The 17,164-nt window shown below is 36.9% G+C and overlaps 1 protein-coding gene across 1 annotated transcript; it reads right to left on the bottom strand.

Moving 5' to 3' along the window:
- Positions 1 to 52: 52 nt before the first annotated feature.
- LOC308703981 (uncharacterized protein) lies at positions 53 to 17,164 on the bottom strand (the record flags this gene model as incomplete). Its single annotated transcript, XM_081388028.1, has 18 exons — positions 17,111 to 17,164; positions 16,709 to 16,911; positions 15,864 to 15,980; positions 15,689 to 15,745; positions 15,332 to 15,571; positions 11,977 to 12,096; positions 11,827 to 11,887; positions 8,585 to 8,784; positions 8,339 to 8,431; positions 5,751 to 5,825; positions 3,753 to 3,872; positions 1,417 to 1,512; positions 1,272 to 1,313; positions 1,083 to 1,163; positions 743 to 799; positions 476 to 667; positions 241 to 360; positions 53 to 124 (listed from the first exon to the last, which is right to left on the bottom strand). The coding sequence occupies exons 2-18, from the start codon at positions 16,880 to 16,882 to the stop codon at positions 53 to 55; spliced, it is 1,917 nt and encodes a 638-aa protein (XP_081244154.1). The 5' UTR covers positions 16,883 to 16,911; positions 17,111 to 17,164.

Below are 17,164 nucleotides of genomic sequence, written 5' to 3'. Positions count from 1 at the left end.
TTCAATTACAAAAATAAAGAAAATGTGTTCAAATAAAAATTTGTGTTTGTGTTCATGTTGTCTGCGAAGACGAGACAGCGGCGTCTTCCAGGAGCGTCTTGTGAAGTTCTGGATCCTCCGCCGACTGCAAAACCACAAACAAACATGAACACACACAGCAGCTCTCAGAATCGCTCATGATCTCAGTGGATTTGACTGATTGTGTTGTTGATGATGATGATGATGATGATGATACAGTACCTCTGCATCTTCATCCTTCTTGCACAAAGGTTTCCCAGTCAAAACACAGAAACTGATGGTCACACAGAGCTGAAGGACCGACAACACTATCATCATGATATCTAGTCCTCCGACGATCATCTAGAGATGGACATCAGTGTATTATTAAAAAAATAAATAAAAATAAAAATACACAGATATTTTTTACAACAATTTTTTACACTATCTGAAAAAGATAAATAAATCAAATCATTACCTGATTGAGATCCCTGTAGTACAAACAGGTCTCAGAGTTACTCTCTCCTTGGGCACGCTGATAAGATGAATGATAATAATAATCTTCAACACAGTCTGAACTGTTTCCCATTGACAGGTCCATTGAATACAGAAAAACATCTGTGATAGCCAGTGCAGCGCTGATGATGTTCAGAATCACTAGAACTACAAGCTGTAAAACACAAACAATAGAAATGACTGATGCTCGGTAAAAAACAAAAACAAAAAACTCTTGATCCACACTCACCAGCCTTGGACTAGGAAACCTGACTGCAAGAACACACATGATTCCAACAACAAGGAACTAAAGGGCAAAGCAAACAAATAAAACATTGGTTCATCCAAACATGCTTGATTTGACATTATTCTAGGGAATTATCAAAATGTGAATTATAACTTCATTCTAGTAAATATCATATGAAAATAAATGCAAAAATAAAGGAATAAATGTAGGGCATTCTGAAAGCCACATGTCCTTAACCAAGATCAATGTCATATATAATTTACTTTTTGAATGAGCTCACTCATTGTACTACATGAACTCATTTAGAAACACAAAAATGATCAGAATGAGAAATAAGTCTCACCACACCACCGATCCAAAAAGAAGAAAGAAAGCCAAAACAACCCATTGTGATATTCATGACACCGACTATTATCTGTGGAATCTATGGAATAAGAGAACAATGTTTGTCCCAGTTTGACAAAACAACTAGTATGAACTGTTTTGTAAATCTGATAATATCAGCAAAAAAATATCTAAGTATCTAACTCACTCCAAGTGCTGTGTGGGTGTTTGCCAGCTTCTCTTTAATATCCTGAAATACAGAATTCATTGGACTGTAGCATAAAGTACAAAGAATCTGACACAGTGTGGGCCATTTGCTCTTTGGGTTTAAGGTAATGGCGTCAGCCGCTCACCTGAGACACTGTAAGAGTCATGTTACAGCTGTGAACAAATGGAAATGGATATGGGCATATTCCACTTCTGGTTTCTGAAGTTTTGTTCTCCACCAACTGTAAAACCATAAACAAACATAAACACACAAGCAGCTCTTTGAAATTGTCATGATCACAGTGGATATAGCTATACGGATCAGTGGGGATTTCTTTCAAGGGAAGCTCGGCTTCCCCTATAATGTCAAAAAATTAATGGTCAAATATGCACTGTTGTGTTAACATTTGGACTAAAAATCAGTTAGAAAAGACGAGTTTGTTCAGAATCAGCTACATATAACAGGTCGGCTGACTCGATTTCCTTCTCATACATTCCCGTAGCGTCACATTGCACTTCCCTGTTGAAGCCCAGCGTCCATTGACTTCAATGGGGCTGCTTCGAACTGTTTTTTTCAGTGATTCAAAACTAGACGGTCATTGGATAAATGCTGAGATTATGTCCCGCCCACGGACGCTCAGCGAGCGTCTCTGGGGGTGAACGGGGAGTGGGCTGGCCTGGACTCCAGGCTTCTGCATGATGATTAGAGGGTTTGTTTAAAGGCTGCCTCTCCTTTTGATTGACAGCGATTTCATACAACAAAAAGTCGCTGATTCTGAAGCTATTCGAGCTCTGTCCCATCGCGGATTTTTCAACTGTAGTCGAAAGACAAACTGCTGCAACCTATTTCTTGGTATTTGCTTGTCGAAATCGCTAGCCAATTTTCATAATACATTTCACACAATTATATATTTATATCTTTATTATATTATTATTATTATTAATAATTAAAAAATAATTATTAAATTAATTAAACTTATATATTAGTAGTAGTATTAAACTTATTATATTATTATTTATACCTTTATTATATTATTACATTTATACAATTATATTTAACTCTGCTGGCCATTGAGAGGACATCTGGTCAAGTCACTGGAAAAGACGCCTAGTACAACAGGGTCACAGAGCATTTTCTTGAAAAGGAACATAGAATTTACGTATAAATAAATGGACAGTTTTTTGATGTAGGCCGAAAATGAGCTTCCCCTCTTTGAAAGACCAGCAGCCGCCACTGATAAGGATATAACGATAACCATACAGCGTCCACACCAACAGACTATAAAGTTCTGTTTATTATAAGCGCGTGCTGTGGTGTGTCTTCTGCTGCTTTAAATTCTCAAGCTCTTTAAAGCGGACCTATTGTGCTTTTTTACATTTTCATCTTTCTGTAGTGTGTAATGTTGCTGTTTGAGCATGAAAAAGCTCTGCAAAGCACAAAGTCCCTCTAAGTAGAGTTATACTCTACATCAGTGTCACCGTTTGTGAACTCCCTGAAACACCTCGTTTTTGAGGTGAAATATTCTTCATTTAAATAATTCCCACCTAAGGCAAGCTCAAAAAAGGGAAGACGTTAGTATACTGTTGTCGCCATGTCCAAGGCTGCATTTAAGTGTACTTTTTAAAGCCCCTCCCTAATTCCCTCTGTCTTGTTCACTCAGATTTATGTTATTGCTTATGTTGCATGAGTGCTCACTACTAGTAGAACCCTTGTAATGGGTTTAAATCGAACGCCCTAAGCACTTGATCACTTGAATTAAGTGCAAGCACTGCAAGTTGCTGTTGTGACGTCACAATCGTGTTGCATTGTGGTCTGTGGATCTACCTGAAGTGTACATGAGTAAACCAGCTCCCTCGGTCAAATATGGGTTAGGGTTAGTGTTAGGCCACTTGGTGAAGTTGAATGCAATTCAACGTTGTTTTTATCCAGATCTAATGCAGTTATGGTAAGGGGCATCACATTTCCGAAACACGCTCAAAGCGGTTGACCAATCACAACACACTGGTCCAGCCGACCAATCAGAGCACACTGTGCTTTTCGGAAGGAGGGGCTTCATAGAGACAGGAACTAAACAGAGCTTTACTGATAGACTGGGAAGAGAGGACCTGCAACAATAACAAATATGTGACAAATAATGTTTTTTTTTTAAGAACCTATTCTAGTAGAATAGAATTGTAAAAGGGCATAATATGGCCTCTTTAAAGTTGGGTTGATTCCGATTGGCAGTCCATGTTTTTATCATTCAATACAGCATTCATTTTTTCATTCCGCCAGCCCTGGTTCATTCCATTATTCAGCTGGAAAAAAAATTGTTCTGAAAGTGTTTCCAACCATATCGTTCCTCTGTGTTGCTATTGTTACAGCTGTGGTTTTAGACTTTCCCATTCTCGTAGATTTAGAATGATCAATACATTTTACAGTTATCGTCATAATTATTGTGCTTGGTGTGAACAGGCGTTAATTGTGGTGATGATACGGTACCTTTGCACTCCCACCCCTCTTGAACAAAGATTTTACAGTCAAAACCAAGAAACTGACAGCCACGCAGAGCTGAAGAACCGCCAACACCATCACTGTCATATTTAGTCCTCCGAAGGATTCCTAGAGAAAAAGATCAGTGTGTAAAGTCATTAAAAGAAAACCAATTAAAATACAGTATGAACACTAGCTCTAATCAAGGCAAAAATGTGAATTTAAACAATAACATAGTCATTATAAACACCTGTGACTATTTCTTTCAGTGTGGATTACGAAGAATTAAACATTTTTACAATTAAGGAAAGTAAAGGAGATGGGTGCTGTCAAAATCCGAAATTTAGAAAAAAAAAAGTATCATAAATCCAACTAACAGACCAAAAATTAGGTTGTTATTCAGTAATGAATAGTGACATTACAATTAGTGGTTCAACAGATCACAAAACTCAGTCACGGATAATTTTTCAGATCAGCAAATCAACTAATTATAAGCATTGATAAATACAATATAACAAAGTTACAAATAAAGTAAGGTAGCTCGCACATCACATCCAGATCACACGCACACAGAAACATTCAGTAGAGAAGAAACTTACTGTCAACACTGTTCTGTGATTTATCAATAAAATAGCTTAGAAACTGAAAAGTTCTAGCCTATATTTCTTAGTAACTAAAACCAACAGCTTCACTATTAGTAGAGAGACGCTGCCAAGTAGAATTAATTTACACGCATTTGCTCTCACACTAATGCATTCATATAAATGTAATGTTTACTGTGCTATTTTATCTGTATATGATTTAGAAATCTGTGAGAAATATAACAACCCAAGGACAAAAGAACTTATGTAGGAGCAATAGCCTTGTGGCAGCGCTGAATCATATGCCATAACTGTGTACAAGACAACCCGCTTCAGAGTCTCAGCTCGAGGTTCAGGCTTCTTTGTTCATAATTATGACGTCATCAGCGACTAGTTGACGACGACTCGACTTTAATCACATAAATGTCGACTTAAAAATATCTGAAGTTGTTCTTCCTTCTTTCTTGCGCTGGAATCGTTTACATGTGTAAATTGCCGAGACAAAACACATGCAAATTATAAATGTTCAATTTATGATGGTTAAACTTTGCAATTAATCAGTGAATCAACCGCAAGCCGCAATTTAAATTGTATATTATATCCCCTAACCAGGAATTTTGGGCCCCATGGCGAAAAAATCAAATTGGGCCCCCTCTGCACAGCTGTTGTCACCAGATCTCTAGGACCTAACTGTCCCATCAAAAGCTTTACATAACTCTAATCAAAGGCTTGCAACTGTCTTGCTTCTTGTTTAATACTAGTACTAGCACAATATTTACTGCTGGTGATTTGTAAATGCAAGTCTGCATACAGTATGCAATTCACTATCTGATGCAAGATTAAAAGCCACCATAAAAATGTCCTTGATGCAATCCTTTGCAGTCTCAATGTATTTTTATTTGTAAAATTATTTAAAAAAAAACAGAAAGACAGCAGATTTTTTAACATAACTGCACATATATGCCAACAACAAAATAAAGTTGACATGTCAAATGGAATTTCCACATCAGGGTTATTATAGTGCTACAAATCAGATCAAGTGATCACTAAATCAATAGGTTTTGAGGTTTCGAATGATGGGAATAATAAAGTCTGTATCTATACATGTCATTTAACAGCCAAAATTCAGTCTAAATGAACGCATCAAACTGGATTATTTTAATACTGTCTGTAACTTACATGCCGGTTGAGGTAAGCTACTCATTGTTTCTAACTGCATCCAGTACAGACAGGAGATTGTTTTTTTTATTGTTTTTATTTGTCATAATGGTCATTATGTGAGAAATAATAATTTGTGTTTGATTACTGTCATTAATAAATATTTCATTTTCTTTTTTATTATGGGAAAAAGAGCAAGAGAGACAGTGAGAGAACCCCAAACAGACTCCCTGGAAGGATGCCAAGTCATTAACACAGTGTTGCTCACCTTATTCACTGGGGCAGAGAGGAGTGCAGTTAAAGGGAAACTGGGATGCTGCTGATTCATCTGTTGTTTAGTCTGCTAAAAGGGGAATGGACAATGATTTAACATGAATAACTTGCTAAACGTTTCCTTGCACTGATTAAATGTTGATGAAAGCTAGCTAGCTTTTTTCACTATGGACAACCTTTCTTGGGGAAAAACTTGGTTACAGATTGACACCCTTTCTTTTGTCTTTCCTCTCTCTCTTTCCTTTGTTGAAAACCAAATTTTATTTTACTATGCAACATTGTAGTCTCTGTGTTTCTGGCGCATCGACTGACTGTCTGCAACTAAACACAGCGCACGCTAAGGCAGGACCAAACCATTTCATGCAGATACAGGGGGGTGGTCGGCCAATATGAATGTTTACTTTTTGGTCAATGAGGATATTTAACTTTTATTGTCAAAATAAGTAAAATCAAAGACATCATTCATTTTATTATTATTTGAAAAATACTAAATGATGATGGTTTATATAGTGTATAATATAATACAATTTTTAAATTAGTTTTTACTTATTTGTTGGGGCCCCTGTCAGTCAGGGGCCCTTGGAATTGTACTAACTTTTCCCCCCTGTAGAGCATCACAGTCCCGCCCAAAGCCGGTGCCGGAAGTAAGAATTCAATACAATTTCTCCATTGACAGTTGGGGTAAAAGCCATAAAAACTTAACCATACATGGTAGACTTAAAACCAGCTACGGCTGTACTAAGCGATTGTATATGCTCATATAAACGCCAAAAGTTCATGGGGCACTAACCTTGTTTTGAGATAAATGCCTTTTATTCGCGATGTCTTGGATAAGTACTTCATTACCCACAATCCTGAACAATCCCACAATCCCACAGTGATGCATCTGATTGGTGGAACTCGTGTAACTGTCTGGTTAAACCCCGCGAAGGTCTGTGAAGACTGTGAAGATCATTAATAAAAATATAAAAAATAAAAAAAGCCTGTGTTGCGTTTTTGCACGGAAGACTTATCAGTGCAATCATGATCTCCTTGGCTGCCATGATGGCTTTTTTCAAGGAGGAAAACAAAAGTGTTCAAAGGGGTGAAAACCACTTCAAATTGGGTCATATAGTTGAGTGTAGCTTGTCCGAGGATCAGCTTGTGGGTTTTGTAAGGGCCAGCATGAGGGACAAGACCTGGTTGGTAACGTTAGTTAGCATTATCGTTCACTTTAGCTAAGCTACTGTAGCCTTCATATGGTATGAGTCATATCAAGCATTTTATGATGCCACTGTCAAAACAATATTTAGCCTAGGCATACCTCTTCATGCATTTACTGAACATTTGTGTAATAATTCATGGCAAGTTAATAAACTGAATACGATGGTGCTCCAAGAGCAGACCATGCACCGGTCCATGCATCAGACCAGTGGCGTGGTGCACTTTCTGGTTTGCTGACCATCACTTTTTAATTTTCACTTGTTGTGGATATTAAGAAAATACATTAAATGGTATTAAAATTAAGGATGAACTATAACTTCATGAATAAAATGAGCATGGACCACAAGGGGGAAATTGTTGCATTTTGGCCGCTGAAACTGATGAGCAGAACGCCGCAGACCGCCATATCTGCACCCGTGAGCCGTGGTCCACCAGCCTTGCTATCCGACTCGCAGCCAGTCTTTTCATTTTCCTCCCACCCTCGCAAGCGGGTGGTCTAAGAGCGTGACCCGGCTACGAGCAGTTTCATAAACACGTCCACACACAACACAACATGCTGGACATTACAAATAATTGTAAAGTAGGCAAGGCAGCCTAACCCACCTATCCTGTCTTAGGCTTTCGCATAAGACTTGCTTAGGTTGACAGCCTATGCGCAGGCCGACATACCAAATAATGCGTATGGGTCGGGTCAAAATCGCTGTTGGAAAATTGGAAAATATCTATGTGCAAAATTGCGTGTGATTTTTACTGGAGGAAAAAGTTTGCGTGGCCGTCGTCAGATTTAGAAGTCGCTCAAAAGGCTCTTTCGCGGTTGTGGCTTCAGTCGACTTCAGTGAGGCGAGGTGGTTTATGGGATGAGTAGTTCCTTCGCTCGGAAATGAAAATATGTACACAGTCTTGTACCTTTGACTTTTTTTGGATTTTCTCTTCGTTTTTTCACTCAAAATGATATGTTGTGTGCTTATGAGTACAGCCGTAGCTGGTTATCCTCAGACATGCTCTAAAACTCTTTAGATACGGATTTTTCCAAAACGTCAATGGGAGAAATGAATGGGAAATTTACTTCCGGCACCTAAGCGCTCTCGGGCTTTGGGCGGGACTGTGATGCTCTATATGGAGCCAAGCCCCTAACCCTAAACCTACACATCACAGAATACTTTATGCTTTTTTTACATTTAAAAAAAAACATAATTTAGTATGATTTATAAGCTTATAAAAAAGACCAAAAAATGTCTCCACAAGGACAAGGATTTCTGATAATCCCATCTTTGTGGGGATATTTTGTCCCCATAACATAGGGTATACCTGAACCACACACACGAACATCCATTCATTCATTTTACAGCATGAACTGATTTAGAAACATACAAATCTTACCATCCTGCTGGCCCATGCAGATGTCATAAAAAAGAAGATGAAGCCAAAACAGCCCAACACAAAATTCATGACTGCAACTACTATCTGTACAATCTATGAAACAAGAGAACAATATTTGTGCCAGTTGATGGACCTCCAGCTTTTAAACATGATATGCCAAATCAAGAGTACATACAGAACATACTTAAGCATCTTAAATCTTTTTTATGAAATCAAGATTTCAGTCAGTTCAAGTTTCTCACTCACCCCAAAAGTTATCTGGGTGTCTGTCAGCTTTTCTTTCATATCCTCAGATACAAAATACAGTGGACTGCAGAACAGAGAGACCAGAATCTGACACAGTCCGGGACATTTGCTCTTTGGGTTTGAGGTGATAGTGATGACCGTCATTCCCTCAACCTGAGACACTGTCAGAGGCATGATGCAGACGGAAGTGATTCTTCTACCTGCCCACAACAAGAGAAACAAGTAGGCTCATGCACCAGAAATCACCCAAATGAAAATTTTCTTATGATAGTTATCTGAATTCATAACATTTAATTTCACCCTCTCAAACAAGTTCTGGAATATTCATAATTATTCAAAAGCACTGTTGACTGTCGGTTTCTCTCGACTGCCTAAACGTGTTTTTTTTTTTTTTTTTTTTTTTTTACAAGGAAGTGAACATCCACCTGCGATTGTTGGCTATAAAAGCAAGCTGTTCAGATTCAAGTCACTGTTAACTTTTTATTTTACATTTCACATTGTACTTTTTTTAGGTAGCACGTGAATTTCACAGATTTTAAGAAACACAAAAAAACTCAGACTCACCTTATGAATAACTTTTGTAACTTCCAGTCCAGACTGAGAGTTGACTTTCCTGATCTGATAAAGGTTGGGCTGTTCTGTACCTGTCAGTGTTTCTCATGCGTTTCACGTTGCCTTGTTCCACTTGAAATTTAAATAGTCATGGCGTCACTAAAGACAAAAGAAACACTGTTGACATTAACGAATATTAAGACACAGCGCGCCCTTTAAAGTAGTTATGAAACGTATAACTCAAAGGCTCACTACATGTAGGCAACGCATTGAGGCTTGTGCTGTTCAGAAATCACATGATCGATGCATCTTTCTGTTCAATCACTAGCGGTTTCTCTGTGGGTGTCGGAATTTCCATCACATTGGTACAGTGTGGTTGGTTAAATTGTGAAGACTCTACTTGCACTTTTTTTTTATTTCCACAACGTTTTTTTTAAGAAATATATATATATATATATATATATATTTTTTTTTTAAAGAAATATATTATAATTTATCTACTTTGTGGGTCATTTTTGGACTGTTGATTGGGATTTTACAGAGCCCCTTAAGGGAATATTATGACGGGGGAAAAAATATAAGATGGGTGGAAAAAATATTGAAAAATTTTGATTCGATCGCAAAGTTTATCGGGTGAATGTAATAGATTTTGCGAGAGAAAGCACTCAAATATACATTTCCTCCCATCTGCCAGAAAAAAAGTTGCTCCGTTTAGAAACATTTTAGGTAATTATATCTGCATTAACTTTCTATAGGCTCCCTGGCGGTTGTAAATTTTGAAGTCCCCCATGTATTTTTGACATCAAAATCAAGGTTTCTTCTTGTGAAAAAAAAATTCTTCCTGACTTAAATTAGCCTGAAAACTACACCCTTGCTTCATTTAGCCTTCACTGAACTATGAATATATGCAAATTAGCCCAGCCTCCACTCAATCACATTAGCTTAGAATAGCCTACCTGATCAACTCGCTCAACTTTACTGTAGTAACGCTGAATGATGGCAAGTGGGAATACTGGTTTAATTCAGCCATATATGCTTGAACCAGAAACTGATTCAGAAGAGGAAGTGGAAGAGTGAATTAGGCCTATACAGGCAATTGTCTACAAGTCGATGAATCAGAATGGTAATGCGTTTTATGTATCACTCTCTACAATGTTGGACACATAATAAATTAATATGATTAGCATTTTGCTTTACTATGTTATCAAACAGCTAATGTGTTGCTAATGTTACACAAACCATGATGTTCCCATTCACCATCTCCGAGTCAGACAGCTACCTTCTAAAAATCAGCATCTTAGAAATGCTTTAAACAACTCAGAACATTAGTGGAGAAAGGCATATAGTTCATCATCGTAAACGTCAAATACATAATTCACTCGTTATATTGCTAAATGTATAGTCTACATGATTTTTTATATCAACAGCAAAATATACCGGGATAACCTGGCCTTTCTTGAGACTCCCCTGCTTTACAGCTGTTAATGATATGCTAAAGCCCGGCCCCCTCTTGACATGATTGGTTACAAGGTAGTTTGTGACGTAAGAAACACTGGCGATCTCAAAGTCTTATTTTCAGGAACATCATACTCAGCAAGCAATGGTGTTGACTTATGAATTGGGACACGGTTTGTGTTAAAGCATATAAACACCACATAGACATATAAACATTAAAACTTGACTTTCACCACAGATGGCACTGTTGACGATGCTCCGTGGCTTTGAATCATTTCTCCTGTCCTCGGAGCTTCATGAGGCTTCATTTCCCCATCTAAACCCTATTCTGGATTTATTTAGTTAATTACTGGGTTTAAACCCACACAACCACATTTTTTTCCTCCTGCAAGTTTTACAATAATAATAATAATAAAAAAAAATAGGTGCATCTACTCAATGTTTTTCTTTTCCATACAAATAAATGGGTATACTATTGTAACTAAAATTAAGGTAATCCGTTAATTTTAGGGAATTATGTTAATATTATATAAAAAAAAAAATCTGGTTATGTTCAGGTCAAGATAAGATATTTAGAAGAATGTTTTTATCCATGCAATGTTAGTGGAGTCCAAAACAACATTCTATATACGGTTGACTTTCATTGTATGGAGAAAAAAAAAAAAATGTTGACCTACATGAGGGTGGATAAATAATGACTTTTTTGGGTGAACTATCCTTTTAATGTTGCACTCAATGGTTGTACTTGGTTGCTTTGGTTTGATTAAAGGAGGTACAACAGATTTTAGATATCCTTGAAAGGTACTTTGGTGGTACTTGGCCTGAAAATTTGCAAAACTACTGCTTTAGATAAAAGCATATGTGAAATGAATACATATAGGTTTTTTAATTGTTCTACAAAGTGAAAGATATAGGGAGGTTGTAATAAATATACAAAAAGGATTGATGTCAAAGTGTTCCAATCATTTATTTAAAAAAAAGAACAGCCCCAAAGATCACAACACAATTGAAAATGGCAGTAAAAGGTGACACCCATTACTCTATAGAGAGATCAACTTTTAAAGGGGAAAAAATAAGCCTAATTAAACATGTCATTTAATGAGTAGTGTTGCAGATGGAGGGCATCTGCTTTAAATCATTTCACTACAATATTGAGACATGAAATGCCATCCTATTCCATTAAAAAAAGAAAGAAAAATAACTGTTCATTGTGTGTGTGTTATTGTCTCTCTAACATGAAGGAGCGACAGCGGCGTCTTCCAGGAGTGGCTTGTGAAGTTCTGGATCCTCCACCGACTGCAAAACCACAAACAAACATGAACACACACAGCAGCTCTTGATCACAGTGGATTTGACTGATTGTGGTGATGATGATGATACAGTACCTCTGCATCTTCATCCTTCTTGGAAAAAGCTTTCGCAGTCAAAACACAGAAACTGATGTTCACACAGAGCTGAAGGACCGACAACACTATCATCATGATATCTAGTCCTCTGAAGGCCATCTAGAGGTGGGTAAATATAATGATTTTAGATATACAAAGACAGTGCACTCATATTATTTATGAATGGGAGAAAGTGCAACATGCAACATGGAGTCAATTGCCAACTGTCCCAAATGACACACTATACACAATGTATACTATACCTGAAATATACTATACCTATGTATACAAACTATACCTCCGCCACGTAATTAAAGCCTACATTCCACACTTTGTTTTTTCAGTCACACTTTGGTATTTAAAGTGCACTTTTGGAATTTTCAGTGAACACACTTGCACTATTTATACAACAAAACGGCATATAATAGTGCACAAGTACGCGAATTGGGATGCACCTAGTGTTCTGAGACGAGCACTTAGGACTGCACGTGTGCATTGGCTGGTCTAGCCTGAAAAAATAAGCTTTTTAACACTATTTAAACACAAGAAACAACATTTGTGGGACAGTTAATGTTGGATTTTGTTGCTAATTTGAAATATGTTTTTTAAATGTGAGTGTTGCGAGTAGTTTTTAGAGATTTCAGTAGATTTATGTAAAGAGGACTTGGTCTTGGAGTCCCGAAATAGAAAGTAAAAACTCCATTCATTTTCTCCATGGGGAAATTGATTTTGAATGGTAACTTATAAACCTTTAAAGTTATACCTACTGTAAGCTACAAGGTTGTTAATCGATGGTATTTGCTTCTGTTGGAGCCGTCAGCCAACATTATTTTGAAAAGTAATCGTTTTTAACAGATGAATCCGTGGTGAAAAACTATATTACCTTTGATGACCAATCAGAGTTGAAATAGACAAAACGCTCAAAAACAGCTCTTTAGCTCCGCCCACTCCCATGAAGCACTGCGGATGACTAAACCGAGTCGGCCTCCCTATGCTCTAAAAATACTTAAATATTTGTTTATATCTGCAATAAACTTAAAATATATTATTTTTATTTATATAATCTTAAATGAGTAGTTTTATATTTTCTCCATCGTTTTTTTATTTGATTATACTCAGGGCTTAATTTGAGCCGGAACACGCCGGAACATGTTCCGTCACCTCCGACATTGGATCCAGCACCTCCTGTGTCACTATGGAAAATGAATTGCCTAAATGAAAAAAATTTATTTACTGTTTGTGTAGTGTTCAATGTTTGTGACACATTGCTTGCCCGCTTGTTGTACTAGTTGAGATTGCCGTTAGCCTCGATCGTTTCACTCAGGGGAAAAATGTCAAAAAGACAGAAAAGTTTGCTTAACTTTTTCAAATACGCTGGCCAGTCAGATCCCAAACAAGCAAAAATCGTTTCCGCTGATCAAGAATGTGGAGACCACGGTGGACACAGCAGTAGCCTAGTATCGACATAATATCCCGTTATTTCGACAAAATAAGGGGACATTCTAATCTGCATTAAGCCACATTAAGCATTCTTATAATGGTTTTCTATGGGAGGAAAATGCTTAACGTGTAATTGTGTTCATATTCTGGGCTCATCTGATTTTTTTTACATAGCATAGCCTACTTTGTTATGATTTTAGTATCAGAATGATCAATAAATGCACGCACAATTATCCGTGAACTTGATTTGAACAGATGCCTTTCAACTTGTGTGTGCAAAATTCAGAATTAAATGAATGTGCAGCAATTTGTACAAATAGAGAGTATGTAGGCCTAATATACTGTTGTAGCCATTAAATAAGCGCATTTAGTTTCATATTTGTTAAAATATTATAATGTTAATTTTTTCCATCTATGTTGATTATAAAATATGAACAGCACGAGTAAGATAGGATGCGCAATATGAGATATGGAGCGGGTCAGACATGATTTTGACCACTTCATCAAGTTTTGTTTTGTAGAAAGCATTTCTTTAAAGTGAATTTCGTTTTGTATAAATTGTATCTTAATTTTAATACATTTTTCATCAACCAATTGCCTGGATTTAATGAATAAGAAGAAAAATATAAAAGACAATCATGGAGGCGCCCGCGCGGTCACTTGCATTACACGTGAACTGGAGCACATCTCATCCTAACTTAACTAAACTCAGCGTATGCCTCACACAGACATGAAAAATACATCAAATACACTTGAAATGTCTTTGAACGAAATAATTCAAAACGAAAAAAGAAACACTCTGATTATGTAATCCATTAGGCCTATTTATGTGCATTTCTCTCTATAGGCGCGTTCACACGGAGATGGCGATCGTCAACTTCATCTTTGCAGCTGAGTCGACACTGTCAGAGAAAACACTTGTTTATTAATAAAAATCAATACACTCGTCACCGGATACACAAATGCACATCTTGCTTGTTGCACGCTCACATTATGTCGAAACGAGATATTGTGTTGAAATAACAATATTAATAATAATAGCCTACATATTTTAGAATATTTGATTGAATGCTGAATGTTTCGCTTGTTCAATTTAATAAAATTAAAACTTTAATTGTGATCATTAACATAACTGAATATTAAATATTTAGTGGCCAAGATTTGCGCAGCTCCCCCCATCAATGATCTAGCACCCCCTCAGCACATGCATTAAAAATTCTCTGGCACCGCCCCTGCAGAGAAGCTACGTAGGCAGTGTACTTTTTTTTCTTTTCTTTTTTGTTCCGTTACCTCCAACCCCCGTTTTGAGTCGCCGGATCCACCCCCCTCTGCGCTCCGGGACCTCCCACTTTACAAATTAAGCACTGATTATACTGTTCCCAATGCTTTAAAGAATTGTAATTCTTTCACTCATTAAAGATGTTAAGAACACAGTCTTGTACCTTTGTCTGCTTTTCAAATACTTTTTTGCTTCAAATCAAAGTTTGTGTTACGTTATGATTCACCTCATAGCTGTTTGACTTGGTTCATGGCTTTATAGCTCTTTAACAAAGACTTTTTAAAAATCAATGGGAGAAATGAATGGAAAAAATACTTCTGGAACCAGTGGCGCTGAAAAAGTGGACAGGCTTTGTTGTTGCACTCTATAGTTGCCCGGAGACATTGCAAAAATGGCTGCTGAGTAAACAGACTTTCCTTAAAAGGGACTTAGAACTTGGTTCATATATGAACCACTATTATGGTGTTTTTTTTTTTTTTTTTTTTTTTCATTTTGGAGCTTGGCATTACATGGAAAGAAGTGACCAAGAAATTCCTTTTTGCATTTTTGGAAAAGTACTAAACCTTAAACTGAGTTTGCTTGGAAGAAGATTTGATGAACAGTAGCTTGTCTTACCACCATCTAAAGAATTATTACCTCAATGAGATTCTTGTAGTACAGACAGGCCTCTGTTATACTTCTCTCTTCAGGGGTAGGCGTATGGTAACGAACATAACTATTATAGTCTGAATAGCCTGAAAAAGAATTGTAGCGTCCGGGACAAGAATCGTAGTAGTATCCAGTATGATCAGTCCACCAAAGGTCCAATGAATACAGCACAACACCTGTGATAGCCAGTGCAGCACAGACTACATTCAGAATTATTCCGATGACCAGCTGTAAAACACAAACAATATATATATATTTAATTTTCAATTTTTTTTATTAACATATATATTTAAACTTGCAAAAATGGAACTGTCAAAAACACAGATTCCTTTGATAAAAACTTACCAGACAAGAAGAGGGAAACTTAGCTGCAAGAATACACACAATTCCAGCTACAAAGAACTGATAGACAAAAACAAACAAACAAAAACATCTGTGCATTTTAAAAAATAATAATTTTTATTTACTTTAGATTTTGGATAAATCAAAAGAATGATACAAAATGAGGCCCAAGTCTTACCATACTGCCGAGCCAAAAGGGTCCCATGACCATTATATACATGCTCCAGTATAAGCCAAGGGATATAAACATGATCCCCACCACAATATTAATGACACCAACTATCATCTGCACAATCTATGGAACAAGAGAAGAATACTTTTTATGCCACCAGCTATCAAGAAGAATATACCTAGTTGGCACAATGACATTGTAAGCCAACCAATCAAATGGTTGCCTTCGCTATGGACAGGCGAAATACTTCACGACTTTTCCAAAATGTCGTAGGCTATATTGTTTGAATAAATTGAATTAGCTAGCATAAATATATTTGCAGCTAAAATGTAACTTTTCTAAAAGTTGTAGCCTGGCACTAATATAATTTTGACTAGCCTACTCCAAAAACTGCATGTTATATTTTTGTTTGATTTAGGTGTTTCAAAAATGTTTCTAATACATTGTACTGACAAAACCAATAGCAAAATTGTGAAATTGTTGTAAAACATTTTTTAGCATCTTAGTTATCTTTCCTACCCCCGGTTTCACAGGCAAGGCTTAAATCTAGTCCCAGACTAAAATGCATGTCTTAACTGAAAGCAAATTGCACTGACAAATCTTAAAATATATAGTATTAGTGCCATTGTTTTGTCTCAAGGTGCAAACCAGTAATGTTTTTTTTCTAAGGCATGTTTTAAAAAGCTACTTAAATGCCCTAATTGAACTAAGGCTTAATCCTGGCTTAATCTAAGCCCTGTCTGTGAAACCGAACCATAGAGTTTAAATTAAATCTATACAAAGTAGCCTAAAATGACAAGACCTGAAAATCAAAGAGGGTGTTTAGCAATTACTGTAAGTGTCTGACTCACCCCAAGAGCTGTGTGGATGTTCGTCAACTTTCCCTTCATATTCTGAGATACGAAACACACAGGACTGCAGCACAGAAGTCTCAGAATCTGACACAGTACGGGCCATTTGCTCTTTGGGTTTGAGGAGACGGTGATGACCGTCAAACCCTCACCCTGAGACACTGTCATAGACATCTTTCCACAGGTAACAATGGCTGATCCTCCTGAATCAAAGTTAGGAAACAGGGTAAAAACAGGGTAAAAATCCAACAGCTTGTGTTTTCTATAAGGAAGTTGTGGTGCAGCAGGCTGTTTAACCATTCACAGTTTGGTCATTAATATTACAATTATTGTCTTTTTGTTTTTAAGTTTATTATATTATTGTTCATTATCTTAAGAAACACAGTGTTATCTCAAACTCACCTTGTATGGCACGTCTAAGAAGAGTCTCAGTCCAGAATAAAGATGCCACGAGTC

Source organism: Scardinius erythrophthalmus, assembly GCF_964197995.2.
Source record: "Scardinius erythrophthalmus genome assembly, chromosome: 16".
Taxonomy (NCBI): domain Eukaryota; kingdom Metazoa; phylum Chordata; class Actinopteri; order Cypriniformes; family Leuciscidae; genus Scardinius; species Scardinius erythrophthalmus.
The sequence above is the reverse complement of the archived record's forward strand: the minus strand, read 5'-3'. Positions and strand labels throughout refer to the sequence as shown.